We start from the raw sequence: 19611 nt of genomic DNA on the forward strand, positions 1-19611 counted from the left end.
AGGTGTTTAAAATCATGAGAGGTCTAGAACGGGTTAATGTGAATCAGTTATTTACTCTTTCAGATAATAGAAAGACTAGGGGGCACTCCATGAAGTTAGCATGTGGCACATTTAAAACTAATTGGAGAAAGTACTTTTTCACTTAATGCACAATTAAACTCTGGAATTTGTTGCCAGAGGATGTGGTTAGTGCAGTTAGTATAGCTGTGTTTAAAAAAGGATTGGATAAGTTCTTGGAGGAGAAGTCCATTACCTGCTATTAATTAAGTTGACTTAGAAAATAGCCACTGCTATTACTAGCAACATTAACATGGAATAGACTTAGTTTTTGGGTACTTGCCAGGTTCTTATGGCCTGGATTGATCATTGATGGAAACAGGATGCTGGCCTTGATGGACCCTTGGTCTGACCCAGTATGGCATAAGAACATAAAAAATTGCCATGCTGGGTCAGACCAAGGGTCCATCAAGCCCAACATCCTGTTTCCAACAGAGGCCAAACCAGGCCACAAGAACCTGGCAAGTACCCAAACACTAAAACAAACACTCACCCTTTCCCTTCCGCGGCAACCCGGAGCTCTGGGAGCCGAAGTGAAATGAAGCTGACAGCCTCCCACAATGCCTACAAGGGCCTGATCCCCCACACCAACTCCTTACCTCAGAGTCACTGAGACTGGAGCCTTTCTTGCTGCTGACCTTTTTTTTTTACAAACTTTACTAATCAGAAAGCTCTGGCCGGGATCAAGGGAGCAGCTGCAGCAGTGTCCGTGTGGCGTAGCGAGGAGCCTCTGGCCTGCACACACGGACTCGTAGTGGGCGAAGCCCCTGACAAGGATAACCAATCCCCTGGACGCCCGGCTTCCACTGAGGGATGGCCCACGAAGATGCCTAACACCTCAGGAAGCGATTGCCAGAAAAAGAGAAAAAATTCTATACTGAAAAACTAAAAATCAAACTAAAAACTGCAGGAGTGCATCTCTGTCATCTTCTGGAGTCAGAGAAATCCTGAGGGACTGCAGGTGGCATTCCAGCATGTTCTTATGTTCTTACACCATTCTGTAACAACTCTTTGATGAGTTTAAGGTTTTTTTGACCTTTAATCAAAATGATTTTCTCCCCATTTTAATACTCTCTCCTTCCCTCTAATCCAACGATCGCAGCAATAGTCAGAGCTCACAGACCATGACTTCCTCAGCAACTCAAAGTCTGGCCACTAGGTGTCGCCACTGACTCACAGGGCCTCTCCAACCTTCCCAGCCCTGGCATGAGATATAGTAGCCAGGCTTGGCAATTGAACCTGGGCCTCCTGCTCCATGGCTGCACAAGCAATGGTCAGGCCCACAGATTTTAAAGGCGATAGGGCATGTCTTTGTGGATTCAGTATCTCACGCAGCAAGCGCCCTTACGGAAAAAGGTAGGCTAATGTTCCTTTAATAGTGTCTGATAAAGAAGGGACAGTTGAAAACGTAAATGATGTTGTGACTTTTACTTGCGTTGCAAAGCAATCTCATAACAATAAAAACGATATACACCAATGTGATCAAAAGTCACTATTACTCCTGGGTAAGTGAACCTCGGCTGGCTCTTGCATAAGATTTTCTGTGGGGGTTGTTCAATTTAGGTTTCAAGTTTATTCCAGTCCTCACTGTAAATAAAAGGTTCTGCCTTTCCCTTTTCATAGTAAAATTACGCCATTCTGAAATTACCTTTCATTAAAATAAAAAGCTAGAAAAAAAAATATTGACCCTTTTTGTTTTCACAGTTCTCTTTTAAAACCCTTTTTTCCTAAGCTAGTTAAAGCGAGTGCTTTCCTTGACTTTTCCCCAGCAAGGAACATAAGCTAGACAAGACCCGTAGGGTGTGTATTAAATGATATAATGAAGAATGAGAGTGGAGTGATTTTATTGTGCTGATCATAAAGCCATCAAAACAACAGGACTGAAAATATATTTTGCCATAGAATTTATCTTGGAAAATTAGGCTTAAAACAGCCATCATTTGCCGTCACATGTCAAGGGTTTGTGCTTCAAGCACTGGCCACTACACGACTGGCGGAAAGGACCCATGCAGTGCAGACCAGAGAGTTTATCACAGTAAGGCCTGTCGATTTCCAGGGAAATAAATATACTGCTACATGAAAATAAATGCTACTGTGCAATGTACTAAAAGCCAGATTTACATTTCAGGTAAAAGATAAGTAGAAATTGTTAAAAAAAAAAAATACCTACAAGCCAATTTGCTTGTACAGTTTTGAAATGGTGCATTTTTTGCCCAAGGATTTCAATTTTCTGCAAGCATCGGCAAGGGAAAACATTTCACTGAAAAAAAAAGATTGTACAAACAAAAAAAACTTGTACACTAAGCACTTTTGAGCTTTTCACCGATTCTTAAATTTAGCACCTTCAGACACCAAGTCCCAATGCGTCCTATATTGCCACAGCTACAATCTTTACACTGTAAGCCCTCTGGGGGCAAGGAAATCCCTACGGTACCTGAATGTGATCCGTTCTGAAGTAGCTGATCAATCACCAAAGGTGGGATATAAATCAAAAATGAAAATAAATTAAATTAACCCATGTGAGAATTGAATAGTTGAAGGAGCTGGGTTGATGTGTCCTTTTTTTAATGGGAGCCACTGTGCTGCAGGACTTTTTCCTGCAATCTTACCCATCTGTGGTCATTCTGCGCATGATACAGAGTGTGGCATGAATGTGGTCCTTTAAGGATACATCACTGGGGAAAAAAGTATGGCATGATTCAGAAGGCAAACAAACAAGAAAACCCCTTCTGATGGGGTATAGACACGTCAACATTTTTCTTTTCAGTTTTGATTAAAGCAACAAATCGACTATTATTCTGTAATAATTCATCTCAGTCAAGGGCCTGTGGAAGAAAAATGGTTTGCCTGTAACCATAAAAGGAAATGTAAACTATGAATACTGCAACATTCAGTAGGGGATCCCGAAGGCTTGCTTGCAAAGTGTTTAGGTTATGCTTGGCACATATTTCTTCCAGTTCACAAAGTGGAGCATGGGGTTGGGATCCTTTTCTGCAACTCTTCAACTAAAAAAAACCAACAGTTCACAACAAACTCGTCTCAGTCTAAGCTCGGGTTTCCCTGCTTTTGCACTAGAATGGGAAACAGGGAGACAGCAGCCAAGAGATCTGAGAGCAGAAATCAACGTTTTGCTAGGCAAAGAGTCTCCTTCACAAGGACACTTGGATTTATTTACCACTGAGGCATATCCACAGGGCAAAGCTTTTCTAGAAGCCCTTTATGTGAAAAACAAAAAATAAAATTCAGCTCATGGCATGACGATCTTTGGGGTTTCCACTTTTGTCAGAGGGTATTAAAAATACATTTTCTACATCACAAAATAGAATCAATCATAGGTTAGAAATATGTACAAAAACTCACATAATTAAACAAAAAAAACAAACAATTATAAATAGCAATATCATTTAGGTGGTGCTTTAACAGGCTTCATTTTTCAGATCCTTCATGGTTAAACTTAGTATCTCATGCTGAGAAATTCACAAAGGGCTAGAAATGTTCCTGAAGAAGGCAAAGTGGTATTGTATAAAAGCTGCTTGACAGTCTTCCTGTTGAAAATGGAATCGGAAACACAAAAGAATCATATTTTTCACATCTCCTGGTAACAGTTTAATGTCCTTCTGTGTTCCATGCTGGTTTTAGTTTGTAGTGTTCCTCCATGAAAGACTGCATGATGGATTCCTTCTTTGCTGACCGTCCTGAGTCCTCCATTTTAAGTTCTGACAGTAAACTTGCCTAAGTACTCTAGTTAGATTAGAAACAGACTTGTCCCTGACATTTGGTGAAGATGTTAAAGTGAAGAGGTCAATGGTGGAAGTAAACTGATAGACTCCACAGAGGTGACTTTTGTATCAAGGGAAGGCATTTTGCTCTGCAGGGTAATGTCCCTGGGAAGGCTCTCCGTGAGGCACATAAGCTGTTCCTGCCCCAGCTTGATTTTGTCATCGAGCTCTCGTTGTTCAATGAGAAGTGCAGACTTCATCTTCACAAAATGCTGATAGTCCTGGAGCTGCTCGGCGGACAGGTAATTGGCTAAGATATCTAGGACCACGCGCTCGCGGCGGTCTAGGTTCTCCTTCAGCTCTCGAGCATCCTCATGCTGGCCAGCCAGCATCTTTCTCTTCTCATTCAGGGAGTTCTGTTAAATCAAAACATGTGTTTTAAGTATCACCACCATACTGGTTTTTACTCCACTACAGAATCGATACTACATGGAGCTTGTATAAAATATAAGCAATCTAATAGCATATCATTACATCCTTACCACAAATCTTCTGTTAGAAGCCTGGAAATATCATATAATTAAAGCGTTAACTTTTTGAATTGGTTATACTGTGCATACACAGTGTACATTCTTGTTTCGGACACAGCATGAAAGTCTCCCATTGCATCTGATCTATCACATCCTGTCAGTATTTGTTAACACAAATTCCTTATATTTTGCTATAAAAGCTTCAAGATGTCACCATGTACAATTTATCACACTACACAATTACTTGCAGGTTGCAACAGTTCTTATGTTGAGCCAATAAAATGATCTAAAGATGTTGCACACGAATTTCAAAACACAGGTCCATTCTTCAGCTGTGAAGAAGGGCTTCTATATAGTCTCAAATGCTCAGAAAACACAATTCATAACTTGGTACAATAAAAAGCATTTCAAGACTGCAGGGAGGCAGATATTCAGTGCAACTTAGCTGGATAGGTATGCATTTATCCAGCTAAATGGCAAGTGTTGGTTACATTAATCAGATAAATTAGACCTGCCATAGAGCAGGTCTAACTTAGGCCTGGATTTATCTGTGTGTGAGAGAGAGAAAGAGCGCCTAGCCATAATACTCTCATCCTAGGCAGGTATTTATATCTCTATAGGAGGCCCACCTAGTGACTGGAGGTGAGGTTTATGTATTAGTGTAGGGGTTAGGGGCCACTTGAGACATACGAACAGAACAGCGCTCCCTTGTGAAGATTTGATGACCTTCGGAGTGAGGAAACTCACCTAAAGATGAGATTTGTGCAATGTTCTCTCAACCTAGCTTGATGTTACCCAGGTAGAGAGTCCATCAAGCTAGGTTGGTGGCCCCACGGGGGACAGAGAATGCAGCTTGTACAAAAATGTATTTCTGTTCAGAGAGAGCACTCTTATCTTTCCCTTGTGTCATTCTCAACAATAAAAGCAATCCTGAGGCTGTTGTTTAGTTCAGCGGTGGATTGCTGTGAGCAGTGTGTCACACATGGGGGCATTGTCCGCCAGGTGTGTCACGAACCCAGACAGAGTTTCTCAGGTAAATTTGTCTGAGCAGCACTGCCCAGAGGAAGTGAAACTGTGCCTCAGGAACAACGCCCCCTCCCCATGCTGCCTTTTTATGTGGGGGTACAACAAAATTTAGATGGGGAGCAGGGAAATCATTTTAACAAAGTTTTATCTGGTACCTTCCTAAAGGTCATTTGAATAGTGACTTCAGAGTTACTCAGATTTTCCAAAGGGCCGATAAAGTACAGTGCGCTCCCGGGTCGGGTTTCAGTTCAGGCGCTTCGTGGGAAAACTCAAAATGGCACCAATAGCCTTTGCCCTTACGATGTGACAGGGGCTACCGGTGCCATTAGTTGGCCCCTGTCACATGGTAGGAGCAACGGACGGACGGACGGCGCCATCTTGTGCTCCTACCATGTGACAGGGGCCGACCAATGGAATCGGTAGCCCCTGTGACAAAAAGGGCAAAGGCTATTGGTGCCATTTTGAATACTGGCAGCCGACGGCCCGCGTGCAGGAGATTGCAACTGGACCCCCGCTGGACCACCATGGACTTTTGGCAAGTCTTGGGGGGGGGGGGGGGGGTCAAGTCTGGTAGCCAAGAACCGGTAGCCAAGCTGCACATTTTACTTTTAGAAATTAGGCCTACGCAAAGGCTGGCGTTAAATTCTGCTAGCACCGGGATATTATGTTGGAGGTCCCAAAAGTAAAAAATAATTAAAAAAAAAAATTTTTAAATCAGCCCGCGGCTCGCGGATTGAAAACCGGATGCTCAATTTTGCCAGCGTCTGGTTTCCGAACCCGTGGCTGTCACCGGGCTCAGGAACCGACGCTGGAAAAATTGAGCATCGGCCGTCAAACCCGCTGACAGCCGCCGCTCCTGTCAAAAAGGAGGCGCTAGGGACGCACTAGTGTCCCTAGCTCCTCCTTTTACCACAGGCCCTAATTAACATATTTTTCTTGACTTGATCACGCGCCCAGGACACTGGGCCTGAAAGTGAGCTGAAATCTCCACATGAAAGTGGAAAACCTGTTCAAACAGACAGCTATCTTTTGTGGGGATATTTACGGAGAGTTGGGTTTTTTTTTTCACTTGTAAGAAGCTTGCTTGAAGCTCTGAATTGTGTGTGTGTGTGTGTGTGTGGGGGGGGGGGGGGGTGAGGGAAGGGAAGATGAGGCCTTGGAGACTAGGGACAGCAGAGCCAGCGTGGGGGAAGAACAGCACTGGGATTGGGGGATTCAGAGCGTGGGGTGGGGGAGAGATGGGACGTGGGTTTGGGTTGGGAGAAACAGGGATTGGGGCTTATTGATAGGGGTGGGTTGTGTTAGATTGGCTGGGGTAGGAGTGGGGACTGCGAGATAGGGCTGGGTGTGTATGGGGTGAAGCTGGTCAATCTGGGAAAAAATAAAAGAGGCACGTCCACAAAAGTTTGCTTAGAGCCCCGCAAATTGTTAAAGTAGCCCTGGACCCAGGACTGGAGGGCTGCTGGCCATAAATGAGGCAGTTAAGGCGGAGAGGAGAGAATGCTTGGAGGGAGAGACAGAGAGGTGGGAGACAATGACTAGAAAGAGAGAGAGTGTGGGGGGAAGGAGAAAATGCCTCGAAGGAGGGGGAGTAGAGCAAGAGGGTGGAAGGAAGGAAGGAGAAAGGGGAGTATGCTAGGAGGACGGAGTGAGAGTGCCTGCAGGGAGGAAGAAAGGGGAGAAAATGGATGGAGGGAGAAGGGAAGATAATGTCAGTAGTGGGGATGGAGGAGGAGACAGAATGTTGGGAGGGAAGAGGGAGAGGTTGTCTGGGGAGGGGCGTAAGCCATGAACAATTTTCACCCGGGATGCCATTTGCACTAGTGCTGGCTCTGCTAGGAACGAAAAGTAACATAAAACTTCTAAAACCTTTAAAATTGTCTTTCTGATTGTGGAAGAACATCACTCAATTACAGCATATGCAAATTCTAAATTAAAAAATTACATTGAAGCAGGAAAAAAAAATTCTAAAGTTCTGTATTTAAAATAATGATCAAACTGGTCAGGTAAAAAAAAGTAAAGACACAAAAAAGCCCATTAAGAGATGACAAAGGATAGATAATGTAAAAGATCTTGGGAAGGAGATCTTTGCAAAAAGCAAGGTTCAGATCATTTTCTCAGGAAAGATTTGTCTGGGAAGGGTAAGGCAGTCTTTTTAAATGAAATCCTCTTTTGTTGTCCTTAGTCCAGTTCTCCACTCCAAACTGATTGTACAAATAACCTGGAAAGAGCCATCTGCGAGCCTAGGAGTCAGCTTCTCTTGTGGGCTGTCTCAGAACACAGACTGCCAATCTTACCAAAGATACAGATTGAGCAAAAGTTGATAAAGTATTTGCTTAGAACATCATCCTTGTACCAGTCCAAGATGGAAGGGCTCGGTGTTTTCTTCTCTCAGACCCACTTTCTCCTTGAATTTGTACATCTAGCCATGAGGCAAGGTTTTCAAACATGTAACTATAGCAGGAGTGTGCTAAGGAGTAGTGAGGGACAAGTCAAAAGCTAAAGCATATATATACGAGTTTATATGAGAATCTGCTGTTTGGCCTCTATGAGGTCACTATTCAGAAACGTGGCAAGCGGGCATGTTATCCGGCTAATGTTAGCTGCATAACTCGTGATTGATATTCAGCAAGAACAGTTGCCTAAAGTTATCAGAATAATCTTACTCAGATATGATGTACCAAAAGTCTTAGATTCTTTATTCTGTTAATTGTTATGTTTTTATTGATTTTAATTCAGGATGTATGCCTGTAAGTCACCTAGGAGCCAAAGCAATACCGTGCGCTGAGTCCAGCCCAGTTGGATGCGTGTTGTAGAGGTGCTAACTAATCCCCTTATGCAATAAGGGGATTAGCGCCTCTTCAACGCACGTCCAACGCGGAGTGAAACTAATAGCGCTCATCACATGCAAATGCATGTGAATGAGGCTATTAGCTATTCATTCTTTATGCAAAAAAAAAAAAAAAAGTGCGTGTAGGACGCACATTTTAGTGATCAGAAATTAACGCCTGCCAGAAGCAGGCATTAATTGCTGAGCACTATTAAAACTAATACAGAAAAGCAGAAAAAAATGATTTTCTGTACTGCCTCCTCCCACTTGGGATATTAAGTGGGAGGAACAACTCTAAAAAAAAAAAAAATAAATACAAAAGTTTAATAAAAGCACTGGCAGTGGTTTGGAAAATGGATGCTGGTTAATTCAGCGTCCATTCTCCGAACCTGACTACGGGCACCAGAAGGAGTGTTTAAAATCAATATTAAAATGTCAGGCACTTAATATTAATTTATTCGCTCCTTCACTTATTGAAGGACAGCCTTCTGAAAGGTGATTGGGCCTTTCACTGACATGTAACAGTAAAGGGACCAATCCGCAATAAGTGGAGTGAATAAATTAATATTAAGTGCCCGACACTTTAATATTGATTTATTAACTCCTTCTGGTGCCGGTAGTCAGGTTGGGAGAATGGATGCTGAATCAGCGTCCATTTTCCTAACCCCTGTATGTGCGCTGGTTAGGAAAACAGGACGCTGATAAATTCAGCGTCCGTTTTCTTAACTGGTGGACAGCCACCACAGCAGACCTTTTTCCGACTTGCGCTGTCAATGAGGCGCTAGGGGCGCGCAATTGCCCCTAGCGCCTCCTCGACAACGCGAGCCCTAATTTAAATATTGCATCGCGCCCTGAGGAGAGGTGCCTGGGGATGCGTTATGAAAGCGGGCGCTGAATACACAGAGCCCTCTTTCAGCACGAGTTTTTTGCATTGGCCCCCTAGAATCTTGGATAATGCAACATATAAGTATTTAAATAAATTAAATCAAAAAATATTCTAAATATAGCTAGGTAGGTTTAAAAGTATCTAGGTAACTTTACCTGGATAAATTTAATCTTACTCGGCTATATTCAGAATATAGCCTGGTAAATGGGGGAAAAAAAACCTTCCAGCCGGATTACCTAGCTCCCTACCCCTCCTAAAATACTTTAAAAATGTATGCAAGCTTGTATCCAATTTCCCCCAAAATAAAATAAAAAAGAGACATGGGCAATGTTCCCTTTAATTTTTTAAAGACTGGTCCACAAAATGTTCTTTCGTACAACTTTTTCTAAGCTGAGTTCAAATTTGTACACTACAAGCCAGAATAATGCAAATAATATGGGGATGTTTTGTCATGTTCATGTGGTTCATGATCTGTGCACACGCACGCACACACACACACACACAGAGCTTAGAGGGAGCCATGGACATGGCCCTGGTGACTGAAAGCTGTCCCACTTCCCTCCACGATATTGAAATGAAAGGCATTGAGCTCCCTCCTACAACCGCCCCCCCTCCCCCCCCCCCATCCTGCACCCAACTCTCCCCAACCCCTCAGACCTCTCCCACAAATCCAAGCCAGGAACCGATCCTATCTTCCCTGTTACTGCTGCTTCCTGTGTTGTTCTGACATACAGGAAGTGATACTCACAATGTTGCTGTCAGAGATTGCTGGATGCAGCCGGAAGCAGGAAAGATGGTACTGGCTCCCACCTTGGGTTTGAAGGGGAGGGAAATTATTGGGTAGGTAGGGAGGGCTATAGCAGGAGGAGGCTTGCTGCCTTCTGTTTCAATACTGTGGAAGGGGTGAGGGACTGGGCAGGAATTGGGCATGAAAGCCCAAACTTTTTTTTTAAAATATATTTAATTGCCTATATTCCAAATATAGCTTGTTAAGCATCAAGGTTATCTGGGTATATGCACCCGGATAACTTTAGGACGGTTCTGAAGCAGTCCTAGAGTTATTTGGCTAACTTAGGCCTAGATTTTCTAAGACGCCGCGACGTCGTGAATCACGCGGTGCGGGGGGGGGGGGGGTGAAGCAGGGGGCGGGCCTGCGAAAGTTGGCAGCGATCGCACCTCTGCGGTGCGATCGCTGCCAGCTTTCACACCCAATAGCATCATCATAAAAGGTGGTTCTATTGGGCGCAAAATAGGCAGTGAAAAGGCTCCTTACCTTTTCGCCATCCATGCTGTCTTTGCGGCGTCCGCCCCGGTGCCTCCCCAACTCCTCCTGTTTCGGTCTTGACGCCACCCCTTTTTAGTGATCGCACGTGAAGTCCCTTTTCGCGTACGATCGCTTTGAAAAATGACCCCCTGAGCCAGATAATGCTGAATATCAGTGTTATCTGACTATGTTAGGATATAACACTGCTCTGCACCAGAATGCCTCCAGCCCGCCCCCAACTAATCCAGGTACATTTTTTGCTGGATTTCTACTTTGCTGGATTACTACTTAGCCGGAAATGTTGGGAGAGGTGAAACTGGTGGGATTTTCAAAACCCACTGTTTGTCCAGCCATGTCCAAACTTAGCTGAACAAATGTGCTGAACAGGAACCCCTACGTAATTAAAATACCTACCCGCTCTTCAAGGCTGGCGTCTTCGCCAAGACTCTTCAGTACATTCTGTACCCGGGCTAGGCGTCCTGACAGGGAGAGTAGCAAGTTCACCACCTTATCCAGATCTCCTATGAACATCCTATACTTGTCAAACTCATTGGGCTTGCATAACCCCTTGATCAAAGCCTCCACCTCTTCCCCCAGCTCTTTATTGAGCCTGACATCAGCCATCAGGCTCTCCTTGGATTCCTTTAGAATTTCTAGTTTCTGTGTCAGGCTCCCAATCAATTCCAACTGTAGAGAAAGAGACAAGAGGAAAGCATGGTAAGTCCTCATAGATGAGGGAAATAAACTAAATATCGTATCAGTATCATCAGGCATAAATAATGATCATACATTGGTGGTCAATAGTACAGCTTCACTGAACACCACTGCCATGGCTAGGAAGGCAAATTACAGAGCACGCACTTATCTCTAGTCCCAGGAACTAACTGAAGTGTACCTATTCTGGCTGATTAGAAAATAACTCCACAGTGTTATTGTATTTCAAAGCATGCTGCATTGCCCAAAATTGTATACTTTTATCCACATAGCAACTTGTTCGTCAGACACAAGCTGTGCAGGTACTTTGTACTGGAATATAAGGTTGGTCTGCGGGGGCTGATAAGTACAAGTATACTTTGTGCATTAGGTTCCATATTGAAAATGTAACCCCTGTGTCAAGTAAAATGTCATACATTTGAATTTCTATCATGTAGATTCAATATATCTTTCTTCATGCATATTGAACAAGGGTTCTCACAGGCTGTAAATTCTGATTATGTGCTATACTCCTATTCAACCACCCAAGGTCCATAATTCAGGCAGCAAAAGATTAAATATGTTATAAGTATCAAATAGATGTACGTACATCTGGATATAAATATATATCACATATACTTACTGGATAAGTATGGGGAATGTGATTTTTCCCTTTTCTCTTTCAAATGACAGTATAAAGAAGGTGAACTCATGAAATAACACTATTTATTTGATTTATAAACAGCCTATCATACATTTCTAGGTGATGTGTATAAAAACATGCATAAAAGTTTAAAACATAAAAACAGAACAATTAGATGCTATAATATTACAAAACAAACAAATAAAAACAGATAAAACCACAAGTGAAAAACATAGGGCCTCTGCTAAAGATGTTATCACTCGCAAAATAACAACACATGAAAATTAGCAGTTCACTCTCTACAACCTGTTTTAGACTTATTCATGTGGTGCAAAAAGGCTGTTTGAATAAGAAGCCCTTCACCTTTTTCCTGAAGGCCCTGGAACCAATATCACTGGGGAGACCATTCCGAAGCTCACGTCCTACATAGGCAAAAATGTGCTCTCTGGTCTCACACCGGTGATACTGTTGCAGGGGCGGCGCCTCTAAAAAAAAAAAAAATGTTTACCCTTAGATCTCGGAAAAGATGCCAGGCTATAAACGTTTAAAAGAACACTATCCAAACAGGCACCACAGAGTGAAGAACTTTAAAAAATTAACCATAACATTTTGAAATTCACAGGCCAAACTACAGGGGACCAAGGAAGGCATTTCTAAACTAAGCGTGATGTGCTGTCTATTCAGGAATACCACTAATAATGCGGGCTGCAGCATGTAGGGCAGACTTAAAGGAGTCATCCTCAGGGAAGGTTAACTCTGTGAGGTCAGCATACAACTTAAAATCCAAGTCACATTGGCTGGTAGGCAACATATAGGTTGCAAATAAATATTAAAAAGGGTAGCTGACGACGCCAATTCCCAGGGCACTCCAGTGGGCAACGGTAATCAAGAGGAGCAGTGACCTTCTAAAAATATTCTTTGTTAGTGGTTTATAAAAAAAAGCCTGGAATCAATTATAGAGCTGCCCATTGGTTTCATTATTAGATTGTAATTATATAGTCTTACTAAAATGTCCCAATCATCATACTGAAAAAATATATCACTACGAAAAGCCTGGATTATATTAAAAATAGTGTTAGTAGTAACACAGAGAAGTCAATAGTCAAGGATCTGTCTGGGTGACATTCAGAGTTACCCAAAGAAAATATTTTCTCCTGCTGACCAGCTAAATTTCAACCTGGTGACTCATTATCTGTACACAATTTAGCTGGATAAACAGAGGTGGTGATGGAAATGTTCTAGCAGGGTGGTTAAATTTTAGATGGTGAGCACCGATACTCAGCATTAGCCAGCTAACATTAGCCAGGGAAGTCTGATCAGAAAAATACCAGTCCTAAAGTAAGCAGAATACCTTTACTCGGATAATTTTTTCTGGGTATTTTTAGCGGAATACTTATCTGGATGTGCCGGTGAACATCCGGTTAAAGTTATCTGGGTGATTTTTAGGACTGTGCAGCCAAAAAACTCATTTTTTCCAATTCACTTTTGTTTATTATCTATTTCATTTGTTTCTTGTTCCATTTCGTTTTGGTGCGCACTAAAAAAATTATTGCATACTAATTGAAACGAAACCAACAAATGCATATTCCTTGTAATGTTCCCACTCCCTGGCCCACTAAACATCCTTCTCACAAAATTCAAGCAGACAAAAAAAAACAAACCACAAGATAATATGATATCGAGACATTCTCACCCACGACCAAAAAAGAACTTTGTTCCTTATGGGCAAATGACTACTAACTGATGCAAATTGAAGACATTTCTACACCCAAGAAAGCCCTAGTTTAAATCAGCAAATTATTTGCAAAGAAGGGGGCTGTGACATCAGCATGAATCCAAAATAAAAACGCCACCCCTCAAAAACATAAGGGGAAACAATTCAGAAAATAATTCTAGTGAAAATGAATAGAAGAAATGGGCACAGAAAGCCTGTACTCATACAAGCAAGAGCAGGGGTGAACACTTCTTGTAGAAGCCAATTATGGGATGGGATTAATGTGATAAGAAAACACAGAGTGAATTTTGCAGCCTCAGTGTACCTTTCAGATTTAATTCTGAAGCTGAGCTAGTCACACTGAGGTCAGTATTCAAAGGCATCTATTGCATCAAAGTCTTCATTTAACCACATGGCTAAAGATTGTAAAGTAGCCATTAAGGGGCGGATTTTCAGAGCCCTGCTCGCGTAAATCCGCCCAAAACCGGGCGGATTTACGCGAGCAGGGCCGTGCGCGCCGGGAAGCCTATTTTACATAGGCCTCCCGGCGCGCGCAGAGCCCCGGGACTCGCGTAAGTCCCGGGGTTCTCCGAGGGGGGCGTGTCGGGGGCGGGCCTGGTCGTCGCGGCGTTTCGGGGGCGTGTCGGCAGCGTTTTGGGGGCGGGTACGGGGGCGTGGCTACGGCCCGGGGCGGTCCGGGGGCGTGGCCGCGCCCTCCGTACCCGCCCCCAGGTCGCGGCCCGGCGCGCAGGAGGCCCGCTGGCGCGCGGGGATTTACGCCTCCCTCTGGGAGGCGTAAATCCCCCGACAAAGGTAAGGGGGGGGTTTAGACAGGGCCGGGCGGGTGGGTTAGGTAGGGGAAGGGAGGGGAAGGTGAGGGGAGGGCAAAGGAAAGTTCCCTCCGAGGCCGCTCCGATTTCGGAGCGGCCTTGGAGGGAACGGGGGTAGGCTGCGCGGCTCGGCGCGCGCCGGCTATACGTAATTGATAGCCTTGCGCGCGCCGATCCAGGATTTTAGCAGATACGCGCGGCTCCGCGCGTATCTACTAAAATCCAGCGTACTTTTGTTTGCGCCTGGAGCGCAAACAAAAGTAAGCTATTCGCGCGCCTTTTAAAATCCGCCCCTAAGTGTTCAGAGTGCGGGAGTGACCAACATGATAGCGCCCTGCACCCTGACGGAGCAAAACTTCATCCTTCGGGAACCTCACACCCTAGTTCAAACCACGGCGGGGAGGAAAGGGCAGAACAAACGCCAGAACCTGAAGTAATCCCCAAATGCACACAAGTGTGCGGGAGAAATAGCAACTGGAGCTCCTGCAACCATGAATGCTAACTTACCCAGCTTGCCAATGCCTGCATCTAAAGTTACCTGCCCCCATACTTACTACACTGTCTGTTAAACCCTGATCTTTGTATTTCCCATGTAAATTGTCTGTCTCCGATCGAAACTTGTAAACCGTTGTGATGGCGGAACTGAACGACGGTATATAAAACTCGATAAATACATAAATAAAATAAATAAAAATACTGATCGGGCACACAGGTTAAATTTAGCCTGGAGGCAATTTATTTTGGTTTGGCAGTGCTGGTTTGGTTTTTAGATTCCAATGACAATAGTGCAACATTTGTACAAAAGAAAACATTTGAAAACATTGTTAAGAATTCCGCCCCCCTCACCAATCAATGAAATGAAAATGAAATAATCCCCCTCACCCAGGCACCCCTACTGGTAAGTATCTAGTGGGTCCTTATGTGGCATGATGAAGGGATAATTGTTTGATTTTTGTATTTATTTACCGATTTGATACTGAAAAGCCTGTTTCTGAGTTTGAGCAAAAGGGCTGAAGATTGACTGACAGTTACATGTATGCAGACAAAAGACAGTAAAGCAGAGCTAAGGAGACCGGTAACCAGCTGAAGACTGACAGCGGCAGCATGAAAACAATTAAACAGGGCAATCAGAAAAGCCTATAACACATTGCTACAAATGCTGCACCTAATGCAAAATCTATCTATGGAAATACTGAAAATAAAGGATCTGGTGATGGGATCGCCATGCATTCCTATACACCCAGCTTTCTACTGAAGAAAGCTGCCAGAGAGGAGAAAGTGAGAGAAGACAATTCTGCTTACTCGGTACTGACTCTAAATGGACCTTCCTGCTGACCATCCTGAAGGACCTGCTCTGCCTCACCAGAGGATATTTCAAAGGAGAAGTAAAAGACAGGAACTTAGAATTACTCCACATTACCTCTTTCTACCCTTAAATATCACAAGATAACATCATGAGCAAAGCTATTTATACAGCATAAATTGTAATTAATAATAATAATTAAGGAGCTTGTTTAATTCTTATTATGTTATCAAGTCTGTTAAAAAATACATCACCTGATATCCAAAATGATAATTTTCTCAATTTTTTAAATTAGAATAAATTTAAATATTATATATCTATATTATCTATCTATCTATATCTACACACACACACACACACACACACCTAGAAGGTGTGGCTTATTTTATTACTTATACAGAAAAATAAATGTACAGAGGGGCCAATTTTGACTTGCCCATATTGGTGCAAGCTGCACAGGTACTTTTATACCCATGGACCTTGAAGCTGATTTTCAAAGCTAGGTTTCCTTTAGCTACAAGGTGCGTGGATACAAAAATACTCATGAAATTTGTATCTCCTATTTCTCTGGATAGTGGAGTAGGGGAAAAAATCACAAGCAAACCTAAAAATCTAATCTGTGGAAGTCATTTTCAAAATAAATACCATGACAATACCCTGCTATATTAACATTCATAGTATGATGGTTCATATATTATCTTGTTTTATACATTGGCTCATATATTCTCTTGTTTTAACCCCTCCCACAGGCCCGTTCTTATTAACCTATGTTTTCTAATTGTTTTTCGGAGTGAAGGCCTGCGCCACCTCCCACAGTTATGAATGTAAACCATTGATCTTTTATGTATATTGTTGTTATACCTGTAAACCGGAGTGAAGACCATCGCTAAACTTCGCATACAAATAAATAAATAAATAAAAGGATTTACATGTATAAAACTTGGTTTTCTGTGCTTAAATGGACTTTATGCATTTAATTGGGCTTTTGAAAATTGTTAACTTTTATGTATATAACTCTTGAAAATTCACTCTACAGGGCTGAATTTTCAAGGTTTTACATGTGAAAATGGGCTTAATTGAGGTAATTTTCAGAGGAAAATGAAAATGTAAAGGTAGCATACTATCATAGCGATTTTCAAAAGCCCATTTATCTGTGTTAAGTGCAGGTAAAACCTATTAACAATTTAATAGCATATATTGCAGCAATTTTCAAAGACTGTACATGTTATTGAATTGTTAATAGATTTTACCCGCATTAAGTGCACTTAACGTGGGTAAATGTTTTTTGGGGGTTTTTTTATCGCTATGATAGTATAGTATATTTACATTTTCCTTTGGAAATTACCCTGAATGCATGTAAATGGGCTTCTGAAAACTGCTATAATATATGCTACTTTTATGCCCACAACTCCCTTGAAAATTCACTCCATTGTACATAATTTCCCTCCTCCAAGGACTTCCCTCCTTTGTTGAGAGTAAAATTCCCCACCTAGTGAAACTTGGTGGGTACATTTACCCCATGGGAAACAATTTTCAGTCAGGGGAATCCAACTGGGCAACTTCTTAATTATCCAGTTAGATCCCTTTGAAAAATGTCCTCATACTGGACATGAATTAACACACACAAGCAAAAGGCTGAATTTGTTCAAGCTTGAAACTTGTGAGCAGTGGTGCCAGTCATCAAGATTTCATCCTTACTTGCTTTACTGTCTTTCTGTTACACTCACCGGCCGCGGGGCGTCCCACTCGGCCAACCTGGCTCTCCACGGCTCCGTTCCAGCCATTGGCTCTCGGGTGGCAGCGACCGGCTCCCCCCGACGCGGCTGGTGTCTCTCCCACGCTGCCAGGGCCGTTCTGGCCCGGCCCACACGTGGGTCGCCGTCGACTCCTTCCTCCTCCAGTCCTTCCCCTAGGTGTGCGTGCACCGCCTGCGGGGATTTAAAGGGCCCACGGCGGGAAGACGCCGCCGGCCACCTCTGATGACGTCAGGGCTCTTGCCCTATTTAAACCCGTGGCAGACTTCCACCCGATGACTTGGCAACAGGTCTCCTTGCTCTGGGTTCCCGTTACCTCGTTCCTGTTTCTGGGTTCTTGTTACTGCGTTCCAGCTAATGCGTTCCTGATCCTGCCTGCCTGTTCCAGCCTCCAGGCCTTCCTTCCAGCCCCTCTCCTTTTCCCTCTCGGATGGATCTCCCAGCTTCTTGACCTCGGACCGGACCTCTTCTTGCTGTTTCGCCGCCAGCCTCTGATGTCTTGAACCTTATTCCACCTTGCTGCTTCCCGCCTGCCTCGACCTCTGGACCGGACTGGGATATTCACTAGCCTTCTTCCTCTGGCCGTGGATTGGACTCCATCCCGCCTTCAGTCTTCCCACATCATCTCGACCTGTCTTCACAGGGGCCCACCCAAGACCAGCCGGCCCTGGTACCCAAAGGCTCAACCCGTGGGGGATGTGGGCCGGTACTGGCGAAGCTCCTGTTGGCCCCTGCATCTCTTCAGCCTCGCCTCCCGACGGCGGGGACCTGGAGGGGTTTACCCCTTCAGGAAGTGCCAACTCCGCCTCGGGCCAAGGGTCCACAATCCATCCCAGATTCATAACACTTTCATACTTCAGTTCAATAGGGAGTGCCCTTACAACCCTAAGTTAATACTTATCAGCCCCTTTTATAAACCCAAACATGAGATGAGTGACTCAACACAAGATGGCAGCTTCTAAGAGACAGCAAACAGCAGCTACAATCACAGCACAGCAGATCCTGACTGCCGGATAAACTCAAATAACTGTCAGCACTTCAGATCATTTCCTTTTCACATCCATCACATACTCAAGTCCTGCTTTTTACCATTACTTTGTTTATTTTTGTGTTTTAAGTTTTATGATGCTTAAAAGTTGTTGGGCTTACTAGGCGTCTACACCTTTGACAGGACTCTGGGATGCTTGCTTTCAGTTGTGCACTGCATGTGTGCGCCTGGCTAAAAGAAACTGCTTTGCTAGAACTTTCCACAGTACCTTCTTTTCGTTAAGGTCTAGCTGCTCCTCTTCCTCGTTCACACCCGTGTGCAGATCTTTGAATTTATTCAGTAGTTCTGCCTTGGGAGCAGACACACTGTAGTAAGTAGGACAGCTGACCAAACTTCCTCCGGTATCCTTTTCTTCTTTCCTGTTTCAAAGTAAAGGCAAAGCCACAACCATAAATATTAAACAGCTCACAAGGGGGGGGGGGGTAATTTTCAAAAGGATTTACATACTTAATGCACTTTATTCGTGTAAGTGGGTTTTGGAAAATTACTACAATGTTTGCCATTGAATTGTCAATAGGTTTTACCCGCATAAGTGCACTTAGGAACGGTAACGTTCAAATGGGCGTGCGGACGCACATATACGCGTGTGGGTTTTATAACATGCGTACACATATACGCACATGATATAAAATAGCTTAGCTGCATGTATATGTGTGTGTAATTTTAAGCTTGTACGCGCCCAGCAGCATAAATGTGGGCTTGAGCCACGTAAATGAGTGAATTTTATTACAGGCGCGCGCATCCACCCGATGAATTTTTTCACCAGTTCATCCACCAGTTTCCCTAATCTACAGCTAGGTCCTCCAAACACCCCTGGGTTATTTAGCCTGCACTCCTCATTTAACCCAGACCCCTTAAACCCCTCTGAGATGCCTGGAAATTTGATAATTCAAACGTACGCCTCACTCGTAGCAGAAGCAAAGTTATGCGGCACTGGACCAGGGCGTGTGCCCAGATGCGTGGTATTTGTGTGCACATCTCTTGGCCCCGCCAGGAAACACCCATGCCCCGCCCACATTCCGCACCTTTTTTGTCCGATGGGAGATGGGTGCGCGTTGGCCCTTATGCGTGCATCTGGCCGCTTTATAAACTGGGTGGATACGCACAAGTGCTAGATGCGCACCCATCTCCTGATTCTGGCATGCGTCCAGCCTTGAAAATGAATAATGGATTTTGAAAATTGTTACAATAGTATGTTGCATTTACGCACGGAACTCCTCTGAGAGTCTTGGCCTAAATGTTCCTTCTTTCATCCTCAGTCTGGCTCTAATCAGAACTAAAAGTTCTCATCTATGACCAGGGGCGGATTGGCCC

At 43.7% G+C, this 19611-nt stretch overlaps 1 protein-coding gene across 5 annotated transcripts in view; it reads right to left on the reverse strand.

Moving 5' to 3' along the window:
- Nucleotides 1–1462: 1462 nt before the first annotated feature.
- Nucleotides 1463–19611, reverse strand: part of SHROOM3 (shroom family member 3) — a 600371-nt gene continuing 582222 nt past the window's right edge. For 4 of the 5 annotated variants that reach the window (XM_029600537.1, XM_029600556.1, XM_029600565.1 and 1 more), the window contains 3 exons: nucleotides 18506–18656; nucleotides 10727–10999; nucleotides 3845–4192 (listed from right to left, as the gene is read on the reverse strand). In XM_029600537.1, the coding sequence (XP_029456397.1) occupies nucleotides 3845–4192; nucleotides 10727–10999; nucleotides 18506–18656 (772 nt within the window). Of the gene's footprint in view, nucleotides 4193–10726; nucleotides 11000–18505; nucleotides 18657–19611 lie in introns of all 5 variants that reach the window. The other variant, XM_029600527.1, reaches the window with a different exon arrangement.

The sequence above is a fragment of the Rhinatrema bivittatum genome, chromosome 1, assembly GCF_901001135.1.
Source record: "Rhinatrema bivittatum chromosome 1, aRhiBiv1.1, whole genome shotgun sequence".
In the NCBI taxonomy this organism is placed as follows: Eukaryota; Metazoa; Chordata; class Amphibia; order Gymnophiona; family Rhinatrematidae; genus Rhinatrema; species Rhinatrema bivittatum.